At 45.6% G+C, this 27,706-nt stretch overlaps 1 protein-coding gene across 1 annotated transcript in view; it reads left to right on the top strand.

Moving 5' to 3' along the window:
- Nucleotides 1–10,177: 10,177 nt before the first annotated feature.
- LOC121624999 (inactive ubiquitin carboxyl-terminal hydrolase 54-like) overlaps nucleotides 10,178–27,706 on the top strand; it is a 37,081-nt gene continuing 19,552 nt past the window's right edge. The window contains exons 1-5 of the mRNA XM_041963001.1: nucleotides 10,178–10,454; nucleotides 18,685–18,777; nucleotides 24,622–24,756; nucleotides 26,716–26,829; nucleotides 27,375–27,457. Of these exons, the coding sequence (XP_041818935.1) occupies nucleotides 10,299–10,454; nucleotides 18,685–18,777; nucleotides 24,622–24,756; nucleotides 26,716–26,829; nucleotides 27,375–27,457 (581 nt within the window). The 5' untranslated portion in view covers nucleotides 10,178–10,298. The remainder of the gene's footprint in view (nucleotides 10,455–18,684; nucleotides 18,778–24,621; nucleotides 24,757–26,715; nucleotides 26,830–27,374; nucleotides 27,458–27,706) is intronic.

Below are 27,706 nucleotides of genomic sequence, written 5' to 3'. Positions count from 1 at the left end.
ATGATTTAAAAATGACTTGAGAAGTACAAAGTATCTCCCCTTGTCTCCTGTGTCCTTTCTTATACCCCCCCCAACTATGATTGAGTCTTACTATAATTTTGCATACTGTGAGCTAATGCAAGACCTGTGTGAATAGATATAGATAAGCACTCTGCACTCTTAAAACAATGTATTTATGCAATAAAGCTCCCCTTTACAGAATGCCTGTCTGCTTCTCATGTTCACACTGCATGAACCAGGACAATGTCTGATTCTAAAAACAAAAAGGGCTTAATTTTAACTAAGTAATCTCAACTCAAGGTCAGTTCATGAACTCTTTCTGTAGCTTTCACCCGAAGTCTTCAGTGGATGGAGTTTACTCAGCTGTCATGGACGTGGCTCGGTTATAATCGCATCTTTGATGCCAAAGACCGTCGTCGATAGTGCTCTCATATCCGTATGCCAGACGTAAAGCTACAGTCAGGAGCTCGTTAGCTTAGCATAAAGACTGGGGGGAACAGGGGGAAGCAGCTAGCCTGGGAAATAAACTCCGCCTACCAGCACGCGAAGAATCTGCACAAAAACTGGCAGTTTTGCTTATGGTTATGTTCTGCATCATATCTTTAACAGAGGCAGTTGCCGGGCAACCAGCAGAGATTTCAGGAAGTTACAGCTCATGGATTTTGTTAGCTTTGGATTGGCTAACTTTTCCCTATTGTTTACAGTATGAGAAAGAAGCTAAGATAACCGGCTGCTGGATTTTCATGTTTAGTGTACAGACACGAGAATGATATCGACCTTCTTGACTTCTTCAATTCAGTCCTTTCATCTGTACAAAGATGCCACTTTGCTACAGGAGGTATTTTTTGGACTACTTCTTGGACGGGAGCAGTCTCCGTGGACCAGCTAACTGTTCCACCTGTTTCCAGTCTTTGTGCTAAGCTAATTAGCTGCTGGCTGTAGCTTCATACAGACCTGAAAGGGATATCAATCTTCTCATTTAACTCTTGGCAACAAGTCGAGTAAGGGTATTTTTCAAAATGTCAGCCTATTTATGCTGCTCTGTTGTGTTACTTTTCAGCACTTTTTTACTTCTAACGCCACTTTTTCTCAGTTGCAGAGGTATTAAAAATCCCTGCCAAACTAACAACGACTCCTTGACCTCTCTCACCTGCTCTATGAATAGCTGTGAGTTCAGGCTGTGGCTGCAAACTGATCCTGGCAGCTCTCCAATCACAGCAATTAAACAGATGTCCTCTACCTGTCGGCGACAGCGGGTCACACCTGACAGCGGAGGTGTGAGAGAGGCAGAGAGCACGAGACCAAACAGGTTAGGGCCACACGGTTCAGCCACGGGATGACATCATCACCGCCCCCTCGCGCTCTCTTCGCCTCGCGCCCAGAAGGCGGCGGCATCGGGCCGAGCAAACCGCCTGCTAAAACCGCTACGTCACACGCCCCGGCGGAGAGCTGGAAGATGGCACGGTATCGCGAGAGCGGCGTGCCACGACCGCAGCGCTGGATGGCGCTGGTGGGGGCTGGATGCGCCCACGGCTCGCCCTCTCTGCCGTTAAATCACACGGTAGGACACGCGATCGGACGGAGACTGGCGGCGACGGCACCCGGAGGTGAGTAGAAAGCCCGCACAGTGCGCACTGCACGGGCTCCATCACAGCGAGAGAGGCCGAGGGGGGGACGCGCATGTGACCGGGCAGAATACACCGTCAGTAGGTGTATGTGTGTGTGTGTGCGTGTGTAGCGTGTGTGCGTGTGTTTATGGGGGGGGGGGCAGTCAGCGTGTCGGCCAGATGTGATCCTCAACAGATGTGTACTCGTGATAGCCTCGGAGGATGATCTTCTTCTCTGTCATCATCATCATCTCCACCGTTGTCATCACTCTCTCATCAGCAGCACAAGCAGCGCCTTTTCCTCGTGCTGTGCCCCCCCTGTTGCTCTGTCAGTTTTAGTTTTTTATCAGGTGGTCTTGGGTCGGTAATCCCCCCATCGTGCTGTACACCGGTCGCAGCATCCCTTCCCTTCAAGTTGACCCCGGTTGCAGCACAGTTACAGGTGTTATTGTTCGGGCCGTCCCATGCAGCCGACCAGGTGCATACCGCCACTGTGCGCGTGGCTCCTGTCCTGTAATGCGCGTTGTGGTCTCGCGCGGAGCGGAGCGGACGCTGCGCGGACTTGTTGATGGATGGCCGAGGGACCGCGGGCTCTCGCCGAGGCGGATTCACGCTCCGCTGTCATCGCTCCCGGGGGCCGCTATTGATTCAGCGTTGCGGTTTCGATCCGCGTGATTGATGACTTTGGCCCCTCACCGGGGCCCGCATCACCGCCAGCCCCGTGCCGTCACATTAGCGATGGTGACACAGCCCCTCCGCCGCCCGCCTCACGCGCGCGCTCACACGTGAACACTTACAAAACAGGGGAAGGGCAGTGGCCATCCCCACACTCTCCTCATTAAGCAGGAGCTTATTCTGTTTTAGGAGTACACTTCACTGACTCACAGTGATAAACCCAGGCCAAATCCTGCGCCTGACCCTTACCCAAACCCTGAAAGACATCCTTAACCTTGCAGTGAGTCCAGATGGGGGATCAAAAGTGGCAGGTGGAGCAGGTTACAGCCGCACCTCCACCCTCTAAACTCAGCTGAAATGTCCCCTTGGCGTTTAAGTTTGGCGTCAGTTTTAGTGTTTGAGGTTTGCTTTGTTTTCCTCGTTTTTTGTGCTTCCCATGCTTTGTGTGAGCGCGTTCATTTTGCTCATCTGCTGCCTGCAAATGTGCAAAAACCCCTCGCTTTGTTATGTCCTTACATACACGACTGTTTCCAATTTACATGACCTGTCGCTGTGGCTTTGCTTTGGCATTCCTGTCTCACAGCCTTTTTTTAGACTGTGTGAGTAGGAGGGATGTCCTGGAAGGTGATCTCACGTTACCCTTGTCTACAGGATGGTTTGCTTCTGACTCAGTCCGGTTGTCCACGCTGCCAGAAAGGCCTCCTCTCTCCTCTCAGAGCTGCGTCCCTGCTAACGTGATTCAAATAGCTGCATCGACCAACCTGGAAGATTTATACAGCTTCAAGACGATCACCTTCCTGCAGGATATTCTGATCAGTTATCCGACTGTGTGAGATTGTTTGGATTTCATATGATAAGGGCCGGTTTATTTCCTGTATTTTAGCGTTATCTGTTGGAAATATCCAGGATTTAAACACACAGCCTCCAGAGAGCCGCCTCATCGTCCTGCACGCGTGGCCGAGTGCGTTGATCTGCGAGAAACGATCAGCCTCAAGGTCTCGTTGAGTTATTTGCGTGCATTTGCGGACAAACCGTCATGCCGCGAAACAATAAGTCTATTAAATTCCGCTTAAATTGACCTAATTGGTTTAAATCCTCTGAGTATTTCTTTTTCGGCGAGATCATGTGTGAATAATCGGCTTGTGTCCAGTTTCCCAGGGCCTTCATCTATTGTTGATGTTTCAGTATTTCCTGCCTCGGCGGTCAGGGCCGGGTCCACATGTATGGGATTATAAGAGGGTTGAGGTACAAAGATGAGCAGATTATCTTCTTCATCGCAGAGGATGAAGGAGGAGGAGAGGGAAAGAAAGGCACGCTCATATGTCTCCTTTGACCTTTACCATCCGCTGTACTGCTCTTTCTCGCTTCGTCGTCTGTGACATGTGGTTGTTTATTCATTGTAATGTCCCGCTTAATCCTCTCCTCTTTTTCCTTCCTTCCTTTCTTCCTTTTCCTCTCTCTCCCCTTTCCGACTGCCCTGTTCTCCTCTTTTCTCTTATTTTTGCTTCTTCTCTAATCTTTTCTTCTATCCCGCTCCTCTTTTCTCCTTTTCTTTCCACTCTCTTCCTTTCTCTTTTCACTCTAATCTAATTTATTTCCATTTGTTTTCATTTTTTTGCCTCTTTCCTACTTCTCGCTGCTCTTCTCTTTCTTCTTTTCTTTCCATTCTTCTCTCTTTCCCTTTCCTCCCTTTCCTCTTTTCTCCTTTCTTTTCCCTAGTCTTTTCTCCTTTCCTTTCATTTTTTCCTCCTCTTCCTCATGCTCCTCTCCTTTTCCCTTTTCTTTCCTTTCTTCTCCCCTCCTCATCCCTTTTCCTCTTTCCTCTTTCCCCTCTTTTCTCTCCTCTTTTCTCCTTTCCTTTTGCCTTCCTCTCCTCTCTTATCCTCTCCTCTTTTTGCCTGTTTTCCTTTCATTTCCTATTTTCTCCCTTGTTTTCCTTTCCTTTCCTTTCCTTTCCTTTCCTGTTGGTCATCCCTCCTCTGTTTTCCTCTCTTTTCCTCTCCACTATCTTTCTCGCCACCACCCCAGAACCCCTGTTTCTCCTCCTCTCCTCTCTCTCTGTACTCTGACTTAAACTGTGGAAATCTCACATGATTCCCAGCATGCATCGTAAATAAGGATGGTTATGTAATAGTCTAAATATTAAGCAAATATTCACCCCTCTTTATATTTTCTACTAATAGGATTGAGTGCGCACATGTGCCACGGCGATAATGGGTTGCATCTAGGTTACAATGTGCGTGCGTGTGTGTGTGTCCATGCAAATCAGTGCATGTGTTCACATGTATACTTTAATGTTACAGAGTCTGAGCGGGGAAATGACCTTGAATCTTGCAAAAAAAAAAAGGATCTGTAATATGCTCACACATGCATCTGCACGTGCGCCTACTGTATGTTCACACACACACTCGAAACACACACACACACACACACACACGTATAACTTCTCTTTAGATTCAAAGTGGGAAAGAGGAGGAGAATGAGCGGCACAGAGGGGAGGATGAACTCTGGGCTCTCCCTATTGTCAACTAAGGCTATTTGAAGTTACACATAACCCAGTTACAGGGAAAATACTGTGTGTGTGTGTGTGTGTGTGCGTGTGTGTGTGTGTGAGCACATGCATATGAAGTGAAGTTTTTCGGAAACGGAAAGGAAATAGACAGAGATGAATGGGGGAAAGAAGTGGAGAGAGTGAATGAGAATGGAAAATAGAGGTCAGTGGAAGAAAGTGAGAGACAAGAGAGCAGGAGTGAAGTGAATGGGAGGGAGAGAGGAAAGTGCAACCATAGGAGACGGAAAGAGGGAGCACAGCTTGAGAAAGGAAAGATCAAGACTCTCCCCTCGTTCCCGGACGTATAAATATACTTCTCGCCTTTATGTTCGCTCGAGTGGGAGGGAGACAGCGTGAGAGACGGGCTATTTTCCTCAGGGACAGTATCAGCTCTTTGTTCAGCTTGCATGACACCGGTGTCACTGTCACCAAGCCACACTAACCCACAGCAGCGACAGAGAGAGAGACAGCGAACTCAAATCACAAAACGGCGTCATTGACAGCATTTTCTTTCCATCCAGCTCTGAGCCCGGCGGTTGAATTTCAAAGCACTTCGCTCTCAGCTGAAGGGAACAAACAGGATCATAGAATGAAAAGTGAGCAAGATGCTGATTCGTCATACGGTGTCTGACCTTTCTTGGAGGTGATATTTTAGATGTTGGACATACACTACATGGCCAAAAGTATATGGACACACCCTGCCCACATGCTTCTTCTCTGTTTTTTTTTTTTTTTTGGCCTTGGTTTGGATCTGAACACTTAACAATTCCATGACAACTGCTGAAGAAGATCATGTGATTCGATCAAAAGCTCCAGAGCAGCCATCGAATGGACCTTGTGCCAACATACAGTGGTGTGCTTCCAACTTAGCAGCGACAGTTTGGGCATGACTGTTTCCTGTTTCAACATGACAAACCTTGTCCATAAAGACGTGATTTTCCCAGTTTGATGCGGAAGATCTCGACTCGCTTGCACAGAGCTCTGACCTCAACCCCATCCAACACCTTCGAGATGAACTGGAACACTTCCTGTGAGCCAAGCCTTATCACCCAACACCAGTGCCAGACCTCACTATTGCTCTTGAGGCTTATTTGGAACAAACTCCTGCAGCCAGCTCCCGATAGACTTTAATACCTGCATGGGTTTAATGGTCTTAGTCTGTTTGGGTGTCCAGATACTTTTGGCCATGCACTGTATTTCCCATTAATCCCAGGACTCAGGAGCTCCCAATGGGATGTTAGATAAATCAATAAAAGACAAGACAGGATGTTAGAACTTAAAGTCGTTCGCTTCTCAAATTCTGTTTATTTTTTCCTCTCACTTCGACGAATGTTGATTTGACGTGGTGGCAGAAAGACTGACGGATGTTTTTGCTGAATGTTTACATTAATCACGGAGAGGCGGTTCAGACAGGAAGCGTCACAGCGCCCCGAGGCTCAGACTCCGTCCGCGGGTAAACTCCTGCACATGTCGGACGTTCTGCATGCTGCTAGGTGAGCTCAGAGTAATGAAGAGGTCGAAGGAAGAGAAAAGACAGCGGTGAAAGGGGAAGCGGTGGGCTCCATAATGAAAAGGTAAAGGTGAGAAGCGTGGTAGTAGTAGCAGTGGTGACAGCGTGGTGGAACCATGAAAACAGCTGTCTGTCCTCGATGCTCCCAGCTGTGCCCTTGCTGGCTCTTATCGATCCGCAAGTAATCATCTGCTGTCACACTGACACGCACATTCATTCAGATACAAACCGAGAGAAACCATTTCAACGCTCAGACCCATCGCTTCGAAGTTTGACTTAACATTACGCCTGCCTTGCACCTAACTCCTGCTCATTAGCTCGATATGAGTCTGAACTCTAATATGTTTCGCTATGTAGTTGAAGAGTCAGATAAAATGTTCTTTCACACCATTTGGCATCAGATACACAGTCTGCGCGTGCTTGTTCCAGTGATTTGTTGCAGCAGTGTCACACTTATTGTGAGTAAAACGTTCTGAGTTAGCAGAAAGTAAAGAAACATTGCACAGACATTAAAACTCATGTATAAGAGGCTACTCTCTGGGCTTTGTCATTTTTAACAAATCTTACTCAAATATAAGTAAATAGCGCATTGTTGGGGACTATTTTGAGCGGTGGATTAATACACATTTTGGTGCTCTTGTGAGTATTTCCAGCAGCAGGATGGTGTATTAGGGATTGACTTGAAATAAACTGCAGTGGCCTCGGTCATTGTAATGAAGGAACATGTCACCGAGTGGCTCATTGATGTATTTTGAATAGTTTTTGGGAAACAATGGGGCTCTGCGGCCTAGAGGAAAAAGTTATATCAAGCTTTGGCTACACACAATACTTAGCAATAGGAAAAATATAGACTATCACTGTGACACTGTGTCACTGTTGTGGCCATTTGGAGCTTGTAGTTTGTGGTGTTGCTGCACCGATTAGCATGATAGAATAAAAGGGGACAAAATGTTAGAAAAACCTGTCAGTATAACGCATGCACATCAAAGAATTCAGTCATATTCCCTCACTGACTCCTGAAGTATGTAACCATGTTGTGAGTTTTGGTTTTACTCTTCCAGATTATGTAGAATTTGGTTTGTGGTGCTAACAGCAGTGAAATTGACATTTAGAAGTCCTCAGAGCTGCTCCTGTCAACTGTGTTCACAGGGACGTTTGGTAAGCAGAGAGCATTTCCAATGAAGACTGCTGACAGTGAGGTCTGTGAATCATCCAGTCGAACCAGAACAAGACGCACTTCTGTTCAAACATGATTTGTGCTGCGAGCACCACAAACGCAATTCAGCTCACCTTGATTGTATCAAGTTGGCAGCAGGAAGAGAAAGCTTTTTTCCCCCCAATTTAGGTGTAACGGCCCTTTAAATGTAAACTAAACTTGGTGCCGTTTCAAAACCTGATCCTCGATCCACACCCTGACCCTTGAAGAACATCGACTCTCGTCAGGTTAGAGGATGAGGCCGTATGCGTGAACACACACAGTCGTTGTGTCTGGATGTCCTCACCTCAACGTCTCACGTGGAAAATGTCTTTCATGTGTGGTCGGCGTCTGGACTGCGACCACAGGTTCTGCTTTCCTTATGCCTGCCAGCGCAGGGTCAGGGAGTTTGATTGACTTGTGCCTTGACTCACTCTGGCTTCCAGGAACTCTCCGCCATCAATACACATCATCATCACTCGCCAGCCGTGTGTGTGTGTGTGTGTGTCTGTGTGTGTCTGTGTCGGTGTGTGCTTTCTCAACCAGTGCAGCACAGTGTGTCTCTCAGTTAAATCACATGGTTCGGCTTTTCCCCCGCGTGCCTGCTGCTTGGCCTATTTCCATGGTAACTAGCCGAAGATGTGGGGACACACACACACATTAACACACACACACACGCACACACACACAGGCCACATAAACAGCGCTTGCCAGAGCGATGTCGGTTGTGTGTGGCTGTAGGGTGCAGTCAGAGGGAGGATGTGTGATCACACACTCCACACAGGCTCAGCGGGAGACACACGCACACACACACACACACACACACACATACGCACACACATACGCACACTGTATGCTGAGACAGAAGCTCAGGATGCTGTGCTGTAGAGGAAAAATGGCACACAGGGGCATGCCAGCCAAATCCCTTTATAAATCCTCTGGCAATTTGGATTTGTTTGTTTATGGATGAATATATTCAATGTGAATTTCTGTGTTTTTTATGTAGATAGATAGATAGATAGATAGATGGATAGATAGATGGAGAGGTAAGTACTGGAATTTGTCAGTATGCAGTAGGACTCTGTGACAAGTGGATGAACTGACGTTGCAATGTTGCCGTCTAGTTGCATAATGTTTCCTTCCGTATTCGCTCTGATGCATTTCCCTTGCCATCCTTGTCACGACGTCGCCCCTACCTCCGTCCCACCCCCTCGTCACCCCGCCCTGCCGCCCCAGTCGCCGTAGCGACGGCCCACGCTGCTTGCCTGCTCGCCGCAGCACCCCCTTGGCGAGAGGCCAGAGGGCGCAGGGATGCTGTGGCGGCAACGCAACCCGGCAAACAGGCGAGGGAGCTTTGCCAAAAGTGGGGAAGCTATAGGGGAAGAGAGGGAGGGAAGGGTGGTGGGGGGCACTGCGGATCTGTTTGCTACTGCCCTGTGGTGTTATGCAACTTCATGTACACACACCCACGCACGCTTACTGTAGGGTGACAAACACACACACTGCATCTTTTTTTTCTCAGTTTCCCTCACTCTCACACACTCACACACACATTCGGAAGCTCTATAGCAAGCATAAGCTCTAGATAATGTCCCTAAGTACTGATTATGACATGACATAACAGATTTCTCCAAGCAGTCCCTGTGTCATAGCACTGATGCAGTGTAACTGTACTAACGATGTTGTGTTCATGTGTTGATTTTCATCATTCTTGGTGTCAAACCAGTGAAACGTGAGTTTAAATGAATCAATTTGTGGCCACTAGGGGGCAGAAGAACATCAAAATGTCCTCAGCTTCAATACTTGTCACGGCTAATTTGTTAGCAAACTTTAACATCAAGCAGACACGAAGCACCATTAGCATTCTTTCCAACAAACAAATATGAGTCCAATATTCACCCCTTTTAGCTCTGCTTTGGTCTCCACCAACTTCAAAAAACAAACTTTTACTGTTAAATGTTTAATGTGGGTTTAATGGTTTTTTGATTTTAAAGGCAGTGCAAGGAATATTTAAGAGACAATATCATCATATCTGCCAAACGCAGTTGAAGAGCCATATTTTGGGGCTTGGCTAGGTCAGTAGCGCCAGCAGTTAGCCAGCTAATACTACGGCGCTGAACTTGCTATAAATGTTCCTTGCTACTTCGAAATCTTCAGTATGTCATCGTTAATCAAGCATAATTTCGAGTTTTTTGCTAACAGTGTTGATGCTTCTGATGGAGTTTTTGCTAACACTGTTGTGTCTGTTGGAGTGAAGCTGCTAAAGCTAGCTCCTGCTAGCTGTTTGGCGTGGGACGGCCTAACGTGTTGGCCTTTTGTGTCTTACAGGCAAAGTGAAAGAGGAGCAGCAGTGAAGGAGTCCCCACATGGGACATCAACATTTATCCGACAGGATCTGCCAAAGGACGCTTTGGACGCGCTCTCATGTCCCCTCACAGCAACTGCTAAATCCAAGGAGCTAAATAAAGACGAACAAAAAGCCAACCGCTGGCTCCAGCAAGTGGACAGATTTTAAAGAAAAAGCACGGCTGGAGAGGGGGAGGGTTGTATGGGTGCCAAATCCCCATCCAAGACACATTGCATCTCCCCGATCTGCCACTGCCGCCGCCCTCCTCTTCCTCCCTCCATTCCCTCCTCCTCCGTCGCCTTTCTCTCATTCTCCCTCGTTCTCTCTCATGGGAGTGACATAGAGGCCGTCGCTTGGTCTGCTGCCCCGCCCCTTCCCCGCCTCGCCGTGGAAACGGGACCGTCCAGGTAGTGATGTCGTGGAAGAGGAACTACTTTGCGTCGGGTGGCGGAGCGGTAGGCGGGGTGCAGGGGCTGGTGACCCCGAGAACCATGACCTCTATCGCACCCAGCAAAGGCCTGAGCAACGAGCCGGGACAGAACAGCTGCTTCCTGAACAGCGCTCTGCAGGTCAGTCGGATAACCACATGCACACACACACACACACACACACACACACACACACATACAGTCAGGGCAGTCAGAAAGCGATCTTGATTGGTCAAGTCAGTCACCTGACCTCAGTCCACCACTATTTGTAGTTGGGTGTGTTTAACTAAAGCAATTTTCATGAAAGTAAAAGAAAAGCGTCGCATAGTTTTGGCATCTTTTATTGCCAATTTTATTACCATTTTTATCTGCCAATAAAAATGTCAAAGCTCCAGTATTCTGAGCCTTTAGGACAGTTTCGTGAGTGCAAACGTTTTCTGAACTTGAACACTTGAACAGACGTAGGCCAACAAGCCTCTGACAGAAGCAAGAAGTGAGGGTGGCTGCAGTGCAGGCCTGCAGAGCGTCGCAAGGGGAGAGCAAGCGCCCGCTGAAATCTGTGGGCCGGAGACTTCACACAGTCACTGAAATATTAAAGACGAGGACTTAATTTGATTTTATGTCACTTTAACTTGTCCAATTACTTTCTATCCCCTAAAAGTGGACAAATGTGGTACAAAAAAAAAAAAAAGGGAAGCAGCTCTTAGACTGATTATCTGATGAGGGTGTGAATACGCTTATATTAAAGCTGCAACATTTTAGTCTTAAAGTCATTGTTTCATTTAAAGTGCAGTGTGCCGGAGTGCAGAGACACTTTCTGACTGCACACCCTTCCATGCTGAAACTACACCAAAGCACAGGCTTTTACGGATAAAAACGCACAGTTTCAGTGCTCTGCCAGCATTATTGTGCTTTAAAGTGACACTTCTAGTGTTTGACAGCAGCTCTTCATACAAAGTGGACTTTTTATCTTTGTAATGTAGAAGGTTCTGATTTGTGTGTGTGTGCATTATTATAAACTGCTGCTACTTTCTAATGAGGCATCCTTTAAAAAGGGTTAATGTGTCCATCCCATGCCTATAGTCTAGTGATTTGCACACATGCCCCCTCACACAAACACACACACCCACACACACACACACACACACACACACACTGCAGTAAATTGATATTTAAGCACGGCAGGGATGGGATTAGGACCATATTAAGGGGTGTTTGCGTGTTTCGGTGGGTTTTGGCACCGCTGCCGGTCTGGCTTCAGTGTGGACGTCCAGTCTGTGTGTGGAGATGCTTACACTGCGCTGCTACTGCTGCATCTCCTCTCTCTCTTATACGCACACACAAACACTCGCGTCCCTCCTCCCAAGACTTCCAGCTGGCACAGACATAACTTCTGTACACACACACACACAGATACCTCTTGACTACTGGGCTTGAGAGAGAGAGGGAGAGAGAGAGAGAGAGAGAAAGGGAAGAGGAGAGAGCAGTTGGGGTAAGCTGAGGAGGGAGGGGGTGATGAAGCAGAAGCTTAGGGAGAGTTGAAGCGAGCAGATGAGAAGAAGAAAAGTTGCTGAAGGAGGAGAAGAGAAGAAAGAGGGATGAGGAGTATACAGTATGAAAAACCTGAGGAGAAGACCAAAGGGGATACCGCCGGGAGAAAGAGTGGAATTAAAGAGTCAAATAAGGTAGGGGCAAAAAAAAAAAAAAAAGAGCGTTTGTTTTACGGAGGAGGAGAGAGGGAGGGAAGGATGCAGAGGGGGGAGGGAGGGCTGCATGAAAAGACAAAGAGAAGGACACAAAGTTTATTTGTGAGATGGAGAAAATGCCTCAACAAAGGCATGCAAGGTGGCTTCAACGGGGAGGGAAGTGGGCCACTTCAAGGACGGACACACATGTACACACACATGCACACGCACAAACACACACACACACACACACAGAGGAGAGAGGATGTCGAACAGGACACAGACGAGTGACGGTAAACTGGGGGAATGGTCTGAGTGTGTATTTCAGTGTGTGTATTCATGTTTGCTTATATTATCTTAATAGATTTAAATGAGCGTGTGTGTGTGTGTGGGCACTTAGCATGAGGTGAAGTGTATGGGGTCAAAGTTCAGGTTCAGGGCAGACTCGCTCTATCATGATTTTTATTGTTGGCTAATTTGTTGACTTGTCTATAAAATGTGCGAAATTCAAAATGTTAAATAGTGAAATATGTCACAGTTTCCTGCAGCCCAGGGCGACGTCTTGGAATTGCTTGATTTGTCAAACAGTCCAAAACCCAAAGATGTTCAATTTACAACAATACAAAACCAGAAAACAGCATATTCTCACGTTTGAGAAGCTGGAAGCATCAAATATTTTCTCTTTTTACTTGAAAAATGACTTTTTGACTTTTTTCCATTATCAAAATTGCTGTCAACAATCCACAGTTTCTATGAAGGCTCTGCGGTGTTTCCACCTCAGTGCACTTATTGATAGTAAGTGAAATACTCTCTGCTGCTTCCTGGCCCCTAAGGGCCCCTTGGGCAAGGCAGTTGGCCCCCCTGCTGCTGCAGTGGAGCTGCAGGAAGGCGGCAGCAGCAGCAGCAGCAGCAGCAGCGACGGTGGTTGTTCTCTGTGAATGTGTGAAATGAAAGGTGCTGTGAGGTAACGTGTGTGTGACGCTCAGCAACTTTTTTAAACACAGGTGAAAATAAAACAGCTAAAGGAGTTATAGAGCCTTTGGTGAGGCAGAAACACATGGGCTCACTCATCCAGCAGCATCTGTGTGTGTGTGTGTGTGTGTTTGTGTGTGAAGACAGATGGAAAATGAGCATGAAAATCAGCAAGATCAACTGTTAGCATGCAAAGTTGTCTGGAGAATCGCGTTATCAAAAGCGAATCGATTGCCGTTTGCATTTAAGTGTTGCTTTTAAACATAAATACAGATTAAAGGACACTATAAAAGAGGTGTTAATGAATCTGGATTGACTCGGGCAGAGGGTCACAGTATGCTACAAAACAACACTACAGAGGAGGCTACAGCCCCCCGCAGTGAGCAAACCCTTTGAGGAATAAATAGAAGTCTCAATTATCTGACAAAGCAAAAGAGACCCAAAGATACATTCAGTGTGACTGAGCCATAAGGCCAAAGCATTTTCATTAACAGCATGTCTGCGGCTGTCGGGCTCCACTGCAGCAACCCTGTCTCCAGGAAATGACATGACAGGTGTTTAAATGGTGTCAATGAACGCACCTGGCCAGCCTCAAGAATGTAGATGTAAAGTCAACATCCACCATGCCCCCCCCGGCTTCCCTCCTTGCGACTCGCAGCATGATCCATAAATGCAGCTCCGCATTAATTAAAAAAAGCGACGCCTCTGAACATAATCCAGGCAGAGATTACGCTCGCCATCGCAGCGTAATTGGAAAAACAGTTTGTGGAAATGTGGAAGCATAATTTCCAGGAGGTCGGGTTGCTCTGCAGCTGAGCGAACGCCAAGAAAACTCTGATTGACATTTTCTAGCCTTATTGCTGATGGTCTGCATTGACGTTTCTGCAGGAGACACATGAGAGGATACAGCACCATGTGCTGCATAGACTGATGCACTCTGTGGGTAGACAGAAGAGGGTCCACAGTGAGCCTGAGCCGTTCAGAAAACCATTTGTACAGAACATTTACTCAAGTACTGTTCTTAAGTAGAATTTTGAGGTAACAGTATGCTCCTTTATACTTTACACTTTTTCCACTTTCCGTTTCATTTATTTGACAACTTTAGTCAAACGTTACTTTGCAGGTTCAGATTATTAACCCTTTAACGCAGATTGTTGCAAATTTGCATCATACCGCTTTAATCCACATTGCAGCCGAAGCGCGCATGCATTCCTCTAATGCCGGTTTGTGCATATTCAACACACACCTAGGAACCTTTTGCAAGCACTGGTTTCTTGTGGGACCGGTCAAAGTGAAAGAACGCCTGTTCTAATTGTTGTTACAATGTAATGGTTGTAAGCCAATTTTGTGGCTGTTTTGATGAAATGAATTAATTTTGAATGCCTTTTATGATGCACATTTATGAATTTTGAAAAAAAAGTATTTTTATTGCATGTAAGCATTAATGCCTGTTGTCGCTAATTTGCATCATACCTAAATTTATATCTATTGTATGTGCTACAGAAAAAAACAAACAAACTAACCTAAACTCTTAATTTAGGATCAATTTGAAAGCAAAAACAGAGAATTTATTTTTTTATATAATTATGAATGGGTTAATATAAGATATGAATAAACTAGTTAATTATGATGTACAGGTGCAACAGTGACAAACACATGAATGCATCAATCATTATAATCCAGTAGAACATTATTAAGAAATGTGCACTTTTACTTTCGGGTGCTTTAGGAATGTTTTGTTGCTTTGTACTTTTATTTAAGTGAGATTTTGAATGCAGGACTTTTACTCCAGTAAAGGAGTTGAGTACTTCTTCTACCTCTGTTGGCAGTTGATGAAGATATTGGGAGTCATTGTGGAGGTCAGGTGATGAAAAAGCACCGGTGTAAATCAATGATGGCTGGATTTAATTTAGCTGCCTCAGTTTGAGGGTCCTGGTTTGCTGCATGCTGCCTCATTGTCACAGTTACTATGACAACTCAATAGAAGGGAGTCGCTGTTACTGGTTTGGACAAGTCAAATTGTCTGCTGTTACTGAGGTCAGAAAAATTAAGAACTGATGCCATGACAGCCGCATCATGTGACACACAAAACGCACCAGGAAAGAGATGCGGTTGCCACGTGGGGTAACGTGAGACCTGAACAGAGGGCGGATATCAACCAGCACAGCCAGTAAGAGCGGAGCAGATTATGGCTGAGGGACAGAGCTCGTCAGATGCCCTTGTTGTATTAATACAATCGGTGACTTGTTGGAATGGGATTTATGCAGCGAGAGCGATCTGAAGCTGATCAGCTGATGCACACGACCTCAGCGATGTTCCAGAAAATCGCACCTGACTGTGACGGCAACAGTGTTTCCTGTCATCAATGACAGAGACTGCATCTCTGACTGTTGTCATGCTTCTTCACTGAAACGCAGGAAGAAAAATGGTACAGTACACATATTCACCATTAACTAGTTATATATTAGCATGCATATTAGCATAATATGGTCCCTTTATTAGTCATTATAAAGCACTTATTAATGCCTTATTCTGCATGACCATATTCTTCTAACAATTAGGCCATTAATTAAGAGTTTTCCCTCAATTAAGCTTCTGATTACTGCTTATTTACACATGAGTACATGAATTACATAATCTATTCACTGCCAAATCTGACATTAACAAGTTCAGGCCATTAAAGAAAAATAATTCACTAGTTAACAGCCTATAAGATCTTTGTAATGTGAGCATGATGGAACAAACAAACAGCAAATCACACAAATGAACAAACCAGAATCTGCAGGTTAGTGAAGCTACACTTATGTAAGAGAGACAGCACACACAACAACACATGAGCATGACTCAGTATCGTCACTTGGTTTTGATTTAAGGAGTTTAAAGAGTTTTGTGTTAAAGTCTCTCAGAGGAACGATTGTCTCTAACTTCTGTTTGTTTGTGTTAAATCCTTTCCCTCAATCCGGTCTGTTTGTCATTGTGTCTAAAGTCTCCCTAAAGCAGAAGTCTCGTTCTGAAGTCTCGCGAGAGTTGTGTTGTTGCAGGAAGACACCCGTGGAAACGTGACTAGGAGTTTGAGCGAGGAGTGCCGGGAAGCGTAGATTAGTGTTTTCTAGAAGATTTTCAATCTCATGGCTGAATATTCTGCTGATTTAAAAAACACAAGCAAGCAGCAGGTCTCCTCTCGTGAGACTTCAGAACGAGACTTGGTTGGACAGCAGCCTGTCAGTGGCAAAATTGCACACTTTTAATGGACGTTCATTGACGGTGTGCAAACACTCGGGTGTATTACATTGCTGGCTGTTTTGAAGCTGCAGAGCTCGTGATCAGGTGTTCACCTGTTCAAGATCAGGTGTAAGGAGGATGAACAGTGAGGCTGTTATCACTGAGATAAAACTGAGGATGTCATGTATTGTTTTCCTGTGAATCTGCAAGCTGAATGTGCCACGGGAATGGCGGACCCCGCCACTTGCAGTCAAAGCTACTGAAAAGAGAGATGATGAGTAAATTTAAGGAATGTGAGGATATCTTAAGGATTGTACCTTTAAAGACCACCACCTCCAATCAAATACTGACATCCCTGCATCCAGTGTCCAGATTTGCCTGTAACTCAAATTACAATGAGACAAAGCTGCTGGAAGATGATGACTTCCTAAAAACACGAGCCGATGAGCTCAGATTCCGCTCCAGCTCCGTTTCCATCACTTTTTGCGTTTGTTAGTCAGTCAAACTCGAGTCTCTTCCCTCCGAGATGCTCCTGCAGATAAAATGAGAGCCGGGGAGTGATACAAATGGAGGAAGAGAGGGAGATAGAGGGATGTGTTTAGAGGAGGAGAAAAAGAGATAAATAGACAGACAGCTGCTGATAAAGAGAGATGGGCATGGAGGGAGTGTGCCCTCCTTGTGGCTGCTGCAGTGCTGTGCAGGGAGCCGATTCATCACGACCAAATAAACCACAGGGCGAGAGGAGGGGAAACAGAAAGGGGGGAAAAGGTAGAGCGCATACACCAGCGTCAGCATGCAGTCTGTCATCCTCCGCCCCCTCTTTCCTCCACCTATCACTCTCTCCTTAACGCACACACTGTGCAGACTTGTATTGCTACGGTTGCCAAACATATTGGTTTTTGTGTGTGTGTGTGTGTGTGTGTGTGTGTGTGTGCGTGCAGACCGTGCATGCTGTAAGTGTGTGTGGTCCTGTGCACTAGCGCTGCAGATCTCAGTCGAAGCCTTGGGGACAGTGTTGTGTCAATATTATCTCTCAGCATGCTGAATGAACGTACTAAGAGCTCTCTGCTCTAATTATGCACTAGAGAGAGAGAGGAGGAGGAGGAGGAGGACGTGAGGAGGTCTACCTCATGCGGCCCTCTTCTCCACTAGTTTTATCTGCTCCTCCTCTTCGCTTTCTGTCCGTCTGTCCCGCCGAATCCCTCCCTCCGACTCTTTTTGCTGCCGAAAATACACAAAGTGGGAAACGCGCTCAGTGGGAGCTGCTGGGGAAACAGCGGTTAGCTGAAAATGGATGAAAGCCGCACTGAGCTGTGGACTTGATTGTCTGCAACCGTCTCACGTTACAGGAAGTCATTTGATTCAGTGTTAGTGTGGCAAAAAAAAAAAAGGTCTTCAAGCGACAGGAAACTTGATTAAGCATCACGGTCCCCCCCTTATATCTGTGTATGAATGTGAGTTGCTGTCCAAAGCAGCCAAAGTTAGACATAACATGAAATTAAACTCATGAGTAAGCCACAGCTGCCATGGCAACACCTGAACCGTGGTACACAGTGTTAAAGTAGCAGAGGGATCCCTCCCTACAGCCGGGAACTGTTTGTTTGAGCCCGCTGAGCTTTTAACCCCCCTGAACTGAAAATATCATACAGCGGCTTCACCATTTTCAGCCCTACATGTGACTTGATGCAGCTTCGGCTGTGATCTCAGTTACTGTGCAGATTTAATTCATTCTGCCTGTTTGCTGGCGTGATGAAGTTTTTGACGATAACATGATGATTATAGTGAAAGTATCTAAAGTAAAAGTACTCATTCTGCAGTAAAATGTTTTAATATTATATCTGATGTTTGTGGATTAATATTACTGCTGCATTAATGGTTTTTTTTGCTGCTGTAGATGCTGAAGGTTGAGCTCATTTATATACTGTTTAATCTACAGCGATGCATCATATTCTATAAGATCCTCATATGTACATGTACATTTAATCCTTCAGCTTGTCAGAAATCAGCAAAGATGGAGATACGGGGTTTTGAAATATGAAATATTGCAATCTGAAAAGTATCTATTAACTAAAGCTTTAAGACAAATGTGGTGGAGTAAAAAGTACAATATTTTCCTCTTGGTTGTAGTGGAGTTGAAGTATAAAGTTGCATAAAATGGAAGTACTTCAAATTTGTACATAAACACAGTACTTGTAAGTAAAGTCCTGATAACTTCTCCTTTCAGCTCTCGTCTGTCAGCCGCTATTTCTGACTGCGGTGCACCCGGAAAGCATGCTGTGTTGCTATGGCAACCATGCGTTGTCACGTCACCGATCGTAGCTACACGACTGCATATTTAACAGGGCGTTTAACACGGCGACTCCGGCGTTTGTTGCTTGTTTCTGGCTGAAAACGTAAAAAGTCATGACAAAAACAGAGAAGTTAGCAGGAAGTGCGTTTGCAGCGCAGCCTCTTTTCTCTCTGTGTTAATGTGTGTGTTTCGTCTCTCTCAGGTTCTTTGGCATCTCGACATCTTCCGCAGGAGCTTTCGACAGCTGACCACACACAAGTGCATGGAGGACTCGTGTATCTTCTGCGCTCTAAAGGTAAAAAACACCCCCGCGCTTTCAGTCTTTTTCCCTTCTTTTCCTCCATCTCTTCATCCTGGATATACCCGGTGGTAGGTGAGGCCGACCTCCTAATAAACACAGCAGGGGAGGTTCTTGCTGCGGGTTATTTAGCCGCTCGCCAATACTTTTGACTACTTGTTTTAAAAAAGGAGAAACAGCATTCCCACACAAGATGAAGAAAAGTACCCGCTGCAAACACTAAATTATATATATGTGTGTATTATAGCGATCATCCACTATTAATCCCTTTGTTTTTACCTTTCTTCCATTGGTTTGTTACCTTCTTTCTTCATTCTTTTCCCTTTTTTCTGTCTTTCCTGTCACACTTCCTTCTGTTCATCCTTCTTTCTCATTATTTCCTGTCAAAACTCTCCTCTTCTTCTTGTACTTTTATTAAAAATGCACAATATTCAGCATATTTTTTCTCCTGCCACTGTGTAAAACACACCGTGCACTAAGCGCCAGACATGTTTTCCCGGTAAAGAGCGACCTCACAGGAAGCGTTCAGGAACAGCACACGTAATCGCCTCTCCGACGTAGTTCCAGGTTGAATCGCTGTTGTGTTCCTGCGGCGGCTGAGAGAAAATAACCGAACAGAAGATGAAGATCTGTAACGTCATGAAACCCTCGTAATGAACGAGCCTTAAGCAGCTCTGTTCCAGCCATTTGTTGCATCAACGATGACAAATATACGTCTGAGCGAAGGGAGGTGTTGTGTGTAATGTGCTGTGTAGTAGCGTGTGTGTGTGTGTGTGTGTGTGTGTAGCAGTGTTGATGTGTGTGTTCTACACGCTGTTCTGTCTCCAGCGCTTCTCTGTAATTAATTGGCTGACTGAAAGCGCTGAGCTAGCAGAGCCCACGCTGGGAAGCTACACACACACACAAACACACACACACACACCTACACATGCACACAAATCTTACTTGCATGCTGCACACGTTAGGCTGCTACACACATGCACTTTGACGTGCTCGCAAATCTGTCTTACAATGCTGGGATGCCACACACACACACACACACACAGGCTTGTGGGCGTGTTGTGTGTGAGTCAGCTGTGTGTGGGTGTACGTATCAAAGGTATTGTCACCGTGTTAAGTGTTCACATTTTCCTGTCAGTTTTCATTAACCGTCCTGTCACCGACTCTCAGAAACGAGCAGATGTGAGTCTGTTTGTAGCCGCCGTCCCCGCGGCGAAGCAGATGAAGCTCTTTGAATAACTGGGCGAGACGCGCTGCAAATGAACTTTAATGCCGTGTTAAATTTTCAAACGCCCATTTTTAAGAGAACCAAGGAGATAAATGATGATTGTGGCTTCTTTTGTTTTGGAGGGATTGTGTGTGAGTTTTCGGTGTATCTGCAGCAGATAAAGACGCCCGCCATTGTAGTAAACATAAGTTCAGAGGCTGCCTGTGGCTATCCCTCTAGAAATCACTGCAACACTTTATCTCTCTCAACAGCAAAGCACTCACACACACACACACACACACACACACATGCAGATACCTGAACACACACACTGCAAGAAATAAGAAGAGAGAAGAAGAAAAAGGGAGGAAGTGGGAGAGAGGAAAAGAGAAAGATGAATGAATGTGGAAGTTGGTGTAGATTGCTCCTGTCTTCACACTTAGAGCAGTGCAGGCACACACACATGCACACGCACACACGCACACACACACACACACCTCCCTCTCTTACTCACTCTGCCTCATCTCTCCCTGTTCTCCTCCCTCCTCCTCCTCTCCTCTCCTCTCCTCCCTCCCTCTCTCTGTAGGGTATATTCCCCCTCCATTCTCCTTGGCGCATTGCTGCAGTCAGCACAGCCACCATAACACACACACGCACACACACACCCTATTGCTCACACAGTCCCTTTTTCCTCTTCTCTCTTTCTTTGTTTCCCTTTCTGTCTCTCTCTCTCTCTCTCTCTCCCTCTCTCTAAAACACACACACTCACACACTCTCACACACACACTCGCACACACTCACACACTCTCACGCACACACACTCAGCTCCCTGTCAGTACGACTGCATTACCTTTTCCCATTGCCAACCCCCAGCCTGCTCACCCTCAGCCACACTCACAGACTGAAGCCGACTGCTTTAGAACATTTCCTCGCCATATGATCACGGCCGTCCTCTGAAACCGCTTCCAAAATGTCAAATATGGCTTCTCAAATTTTAAAATAACCAAACACAACATAAAATAAAGAGGAAATAAAAGTGCCAGGAAACAGCTCCAGGAATCGTTGACTTGTCTGAATTTCACACAAACGAAGGCTTGACTTGGGAAGTGCACCAGGCCGGAAGACCCTCATGAACTGACAGTGAACTGAACATCATATTGAGCTGAGCTGAAGTCCAGGAAGCCACAACAGGTGCTTCAGCCCTGCCTCCTACACAACATGGCCACATACTACTAATCTGCTGGATTACATGCACTGGCATCCCCACAGTGTGCTGCACAGGATCCACAGGAAGGAGGCCGAGGGTTTACATCCTGCAGACTGTGTGGGTTCAGATTTACGCTACTAAATCACTTTGTTCCTTAAAGGGGAATGCCACAGATGTAACATGTCAAAGTCCTGTCAAAAAGGCATACAAACCCTTTTGTGGCTCCAGAGGCATCGCCTCGAATGATGTCACTTGAGTCGGCGTCTGTCAGGGGCTGGAGACCACAAAGAGGTGAGCTTACCAGACCTCAGTTGCCCGCTCCTCACCTCTGCTTTAGGCTAGCAGCTCAAGGCTACATTAGCCGCTACGAGCATAACACGGCCAGATGTCTGACTGAACTGTTGCATTGTGGGTAATGTAGTAGTAATAAAAACAGCTATATCTCTGGTTCGTCTGCATTGATTTTGATAGATTTTTTTTAAAGAAGTTCCATTGATGAGTCCGATGTGAGTCACTTTTTCAGTATTTAACCAGGACCATGTTTTCCTTTAAAGCTTCACTGTGTGTTCTGAGTCGCAGATACTGTAAACTGTAAAAATGTGCATCATGCATCATGTACATATGTTCCATATTGATTTTGGGTTGGTGGTGAACGTTTACTGATACGTTCAATCCTTTAAAATGTTGTATTTTACTTGATTTATGCATTCTATGTTTTTAACTTCATTTTATTACTATTCTTCACTGGTTTTATTTTCCATCGTTTGGTGGGCATTCTCTTCATTTTCATACGTTTGTTTTCTCATTTCGTATGTTTCTAAACCATTTAGGTGCATGATCACCTTTTGTAATTCTTTCCATGTCCAGTTTGGATTCAGTTATACGTGTTTAACACAAACCTACACTCATTAGTATATATTCATGTTTCACCATTGATTTTTTGTCTGTTTAGTAGCAGACACTCGCTTCTTGGAAAGGCTTGCTAAAAGTTGGTAGTTTTGAAATGTTTTAATGGTTGTATTCATTTCTCACATCGCCCCTGCAGCGTTACCTGCTTCTCCACCATCCAACCAAATGTTCAGCGTGTCCCAAATGTTCATATTTCCTCTAAAACATGCCTCAAAGCTCCTCTTCCTCCGTTGTCCAGCGAGCTGCTCCCATTGCTTGCTTGTGGCAGAGTCACTGACTGAAAACAGTGATCCTAGCTGATATCACACATGCATTTACATTCCTGCCGCGGCTTTGTGCTTGATTTCACGCCACACGCTGATGAAGTGAGGCTGTGTTAGAATAACTGTCACTTAATACAGCGTTTCGCAGTCTTCGGGACACCTGCTGGCTTCCAGTCCAGCCATCTAATCAGTGATTGAATTACCGCTGGGACAGAACACCAGCGGAGCACCAACCGCCGCTCCGTCATGTCACACCGACTCGTGTTTATTTCTGTCCGGGGCTGTTTCAGCGTTGGTCAAAAATAGTTGCTCGGTTTTGCTTTTTTCCAGCTGAGAATTCTTACCAACAAAAAATTAGGTCATTTTTATCCGTTGGCGATCTGGAGAGAGTTGTCCATGCTTTTATCTCTCCCTCTTTGGACGTCTGCAGCTCTCTTCAGCCCAGGCTCAGTCCGCTACCCCCGCTGCCGCTGCTTGAACCCATTGCTACTTTTTGTGCTCATGTTTGGACTTAAATAACCACATTTGAAGCGCAGATTAATCTGGATCGACCCACATGAGCCGCAGAGTAATTTCCAAGACTACTACAACTCCTAAAACTATTATTACTGCTTGTGCAACTGCAAGTGCTGCCACTTTTTAAGACAATAACAATAACTACAAAAGCAGTCGGACACCTCCAGCAAGGCGACACGGCAAACTAAATGTGTCATTTCATCGACAAAAGATTAAAAAACTGACATCCTGCAGCTGCATGAAGGCGCTGATGTTTTGAAGAAAATCTAAATCCTGTGCAGGAATATTGAGCCGTTGTACAAGCTTGAGTTTTGCAGAATTTTGTGAGTTTTGACCACATTTGCTTCTAATTACGCAATGCATTTAACAGTGGAGGCATTTAAGACTTCAGGAATGAGGCGATGATAAAGGAAATATCAAAATGCAATGTTAACAAAGCAATTACAACTATTTTTTCAGGTCATCCAAATGTTTTACTGTATAAAATCTGTGGAATTCGTCATTTCAGAGTGGCAGAAAATGATTTTGGCTGAGAATACGTGTGTCCTGTATCAGGTTCATGCCGAAAAATCCAGGAAAAAAATAACTTCACTTGAACGCCTCACTGTTAAGGACAGTGATTCCCAACCTGTGGGTCTGGACACCTCCAGTGGATAAATCTAAGGGGTCTCAAGATGATTAAAGGGAAAGAGAAGAAGAAAGTTTTGTGTTTATCTCAAACCTGGTCACATAAAATGTCTCTAACAATATTTTACGCCTCTATTGGACATGACAGGAAAGGAGGGAGGTCCCTCATCGGACTCTGGGGACTGGATGTTGCTGTCTTAGCCCCAAAGCCACAGGGGCACCTCATGAGCCAATCTTTTTCTGGATGGATTTACCTCTGCAGGATATTAATACTTCCTCAAATGACACAATCTCGTCGTGGGTTTTCGAGGTGGACACTCAAAACAAGGGTTTCAGGAAGGCGCTGCTTTATTTTCTCTCCACTCCAGCAACCAATTAGTGTGAATAATTCCTTTACTTTTCACCAGATGTCACATATGTGTGTCATGTAGCTTTTGAGATATCCTGTGAACTAATTGGAGAAACAAATAGGATTAAAATCACCACCTCCGTAGCAGGTGTAATAATAATAATACTAATTTCACCATAAGGGGTCATAATGGCAGCAGCCTGGACCTGCCTGCCTGTAAACAGTGTAAACAGCTCTGTCTCGACTGAGCCTCCTCTTCAGGCTCTGAACGCTGCCCTCAAAACACACTTCAGTGGCCTAGCTTTCTCTCTGAGCCCCCTGCAACAGTTTGATTCGGTTCCTATTTTACTGCTACAAAGCACTCTGAGAGCTGTTTTTGTCGGAGAAAAGTGCACTACAAATGCCATTTATTATTGATACGGTCTGATATCGAGGCCAGCTGTGCCGTGGCGTTCGCTGTAGTCCGGTCCGGGTTTGTTGTGCAGCACTTTAGTTGCTGACAAGTCGTCAACTAGTTCCACCGCTTCTGTTTTATGGGTCAGTTGACGGAACATGGCGCCGATTTACGGGACAAATGTGTTTGGAGTTTCGCTGAAATAGATACACGAAGACATGAGTGCGTACGTGTGTGCATGGATGCATACGGTGAGTTTAAGGAAAAGCATTTAATGCACAGTGTGTATTTGTAGCAGTGAGATAATTGATGGATTTCTGTGTGTGTGTGTGTTTGTGTGTGTGTGCATGTGTGTGTGTGTGCGTGCAGAGTATCTTTGCTCAGTTCCAGTTCAGCAGTGAGCGAGTGCTGCCATCAGATGCACTGCGGAGTGCTCTGGCCAAGACTTTCCAAGACGAACAACGCTTTCAGCTGGGTATCATGGACGACGCCGCCGAGTGCTTCGTGAGTCTGAGACACAACATGGCCACACACACACACACACACGCACGCACGCACGCACGCACGCACACACACACACGCACGCACGCACGCACGCACGCACGCACGCACACACACACACACACACACATACAGGAGGGTGAGGGGCTTGCCTAAAGGTTTTTCTTCCTCTTTCACCGTATATTCCTTGTTTTTTTCATGTTCAACTTCTCTTTTGACTGTGCGCATGAGGTCGCAGTTGCATTGTCGCATCATATTATGCTGTGAATAATTCCTCACTATTCTGTCCAACCCCTTTACCTTTAAGGCCTTATTGTAAGCACACGATCACAGCATCCTGTGTAGAACACCACATTATAACTGACTGATTTTATGTGCACACAAGCATAGTAGTGATCTCCCAAATCTGCAGCTGCTGTCGGATTTGCAGAGCTTTGTAGCCGGTTTCAGCTCATTGTTTAGCTGCGTGGCTTAAAACTTCACTGTTCTGGTTCTCGCAGCACCGCCAGTGGCTGTTTTCAGGGAAAAAGCTCTAAAAACCCACTGCACACTACCTGATAGAGACTGTTAGAGACAGAGCATTTAGCAGCTTCCTCTTTCGAGCTGGTGGAGACCAAAGACAGAGTGAAAAGTGTGTGAACGACACCAAGTGAATCCTGGTGATGTTTATCAACTGGATGCATGAATAAGCAGCTATATCACCCTCCTGAGGCGATGGTATGTGTTCAGAGGCCCTCAAAAATCTGTTTTATTCGAGAGACTGAGCTGAATTGTCAGGTGTTACTTGCATATAATTTAATCTCGCTACCCACAATGCTCGGCTGTATGACGTGACCACTACACTTAAAGCTCGAGGCTGCAGGTGTGCCTCAGGTGGCAGTGAGGATTTCATCACAGCTGCGATGATCAGTCGACTAATCGTGTGAGTGAAACGAGATTTTCTTGGTCTGACTGTACATTTGATACTGTGGGTTTCAGGCTGTCGCTCGTTTATCTGGCTCATTTTTGCTCGTCACTGATTTCTTATGTTTTGCAGACCAGATAATTAATCAATTGGACATCAAAATCATTAGCAGATTCATTTGTTTGTTGCAGCCGTAGTTTAATCACATGTTTCAGTGCGTAATAGATTAGATTTGTTGCTTTTTGCTGTAAAAACTCTGAAGATAATAAGGTTGAGAACAAGATTGTGTCCATTTAAATGGCTCTATGTGGCAGGACGCAGTGATACATCCCTCACAAGTTTGGGAATTAAAGATTTTTTTTATTGGACATTATAAAGATTTTTAATATTTGAAGATAGAATTTCGAAAAATATCTGAGTTTTATGTGGAACGGACGCTAATACGATCTGGTCATGCTCATCAGTACTGTTTGTATAGTCTTTATTGTCTTATTAGTCATGTGTTATTAGGTGTGGAGTCCCTCAGAAGCTTAGATCTTCACATTAATTATATTCCACAGTGAGCGTGATACGTCCTTCACATGTCGGGCCTCTCAGTTTTTCACTGTATCATTTATTAAAGAGCAAAATTAAGAAAAGAAAATGTCATTAGTCACAAGTTTGATTGTGTCTTTACGCTTTCTCATCGTCTTCTTCTCATCAGCCCTTCCTGTTGCTCTCTCTGCCTCTTGTGTGTGTGTGTGCGTGTGTGTGTGTGTGTGTGTGTGTTTTATGTGTGTGCATGAGAGGCGCTGTCTGATCGATTGGTAGTAAATGTGTTCAGTCAGGGAATCCGTCGGCTTCTTATGAAATATAGATGCTGCTCCCATGGTCAGATTAACAAGAGCAACAACAGAGAGGAACGATCAAACACACACACACGCACACACACACACACACACACACACACACACACACACAGAGTACATATGCATCCAATATAAACAAGCCCATATGCCAACTTAGCACCCAACACACACAAATTAATAGATTTCCACTTTGCCTCATGTGTTCCTCAGGAGAATCTCCTGATGCGTATCCACTTCCACATCAGCGCTGAGAGTCGGGAGGACATCTGCACCGCCAAACACTGCATCCCACACCAGAAGTTTGCCATGACGCTGTTCGAACAGGTACGAGCTTTAAGGAAATAACCGTCCACACCAAACGGCAACGCGGAAAAATGAAGCCAATGTGGGAGTGCCATAAGCTGCAGTTCCTTGAGTGGCCACAGGAGGCTGCTCCAAAAGTGTGTTAATCCCCATAGACCTCCATATTAAAATGGCAAACTTTACAGCAGAAATCATGTTTACAGCCTGGTGCAAATAACTGTTTTGGTCTCTATAGCTGATTTCCTTGTTTATGACAACTGCAGAGGATGTGACGTTTTATATAACTCACTCTTTAACTTCTATTAAGAGTTGTGCATAATTATGGGCATGCCCGCTTTGAGTGACAGCTCAACCCACGTTCCACCACTTCACCCATTTTTGGATAAGCCAGGAGTTTGGTGGAGTGAGGCGCTGCCAACATGGCGGTGGCTGGAGCCACTTTCTCTGAGCTTCACAGCGGCTCTTCAGACGGCGTCCATGTTTGATACAGTCGACGAGCTTCACACAAACGTTTTTAAAGAGCACGACGTCCTGCCATGAATCTGAAAATGTGTTTCTGTTCGCAGTGTGTGTGTAACAGCTGTGGAGCCACATCAGACCCCTTGCCCTTCATTCAGATGGTTCATTACATCTCCACTACATCCCTCTGGTAAGACCAGACACACACCTACACACACACACACAGACACACACACACACACAGACACACGCACACACACACACACAGACACACACACACATACACACACTGCAGTAAATCTGGCAGCAAGCTGAGGCTGGGTGGCAGTAAAGGAAGGTACAGCGTGTTCTCTTCTTCCCTGCGCGGGTCCCTGCTGAACGCTCAACTGTGAGCGCGCACACACGTAACACACACACGCATTATGCACACACACACACA

Source organism: Chelmon rostratus, chromosome 21, assembly GCF_017976325.1.
Source record: "Chelmon rostratus isolate fCheRos1 chromosome 21, fCheRos1.pri, whole genome shotgun sequence".
In the NCBI taxonomy this organism is placed as follows: Eukaryota; Metazoa; Chordata; class Actinopteri; order Chaetodontiformes; family Chaetodontidae; genus Chelmon; species Chelmon rostratus.
This window is presented reverse-complemented; position numbering and strand designations above follow the sequence as displayed.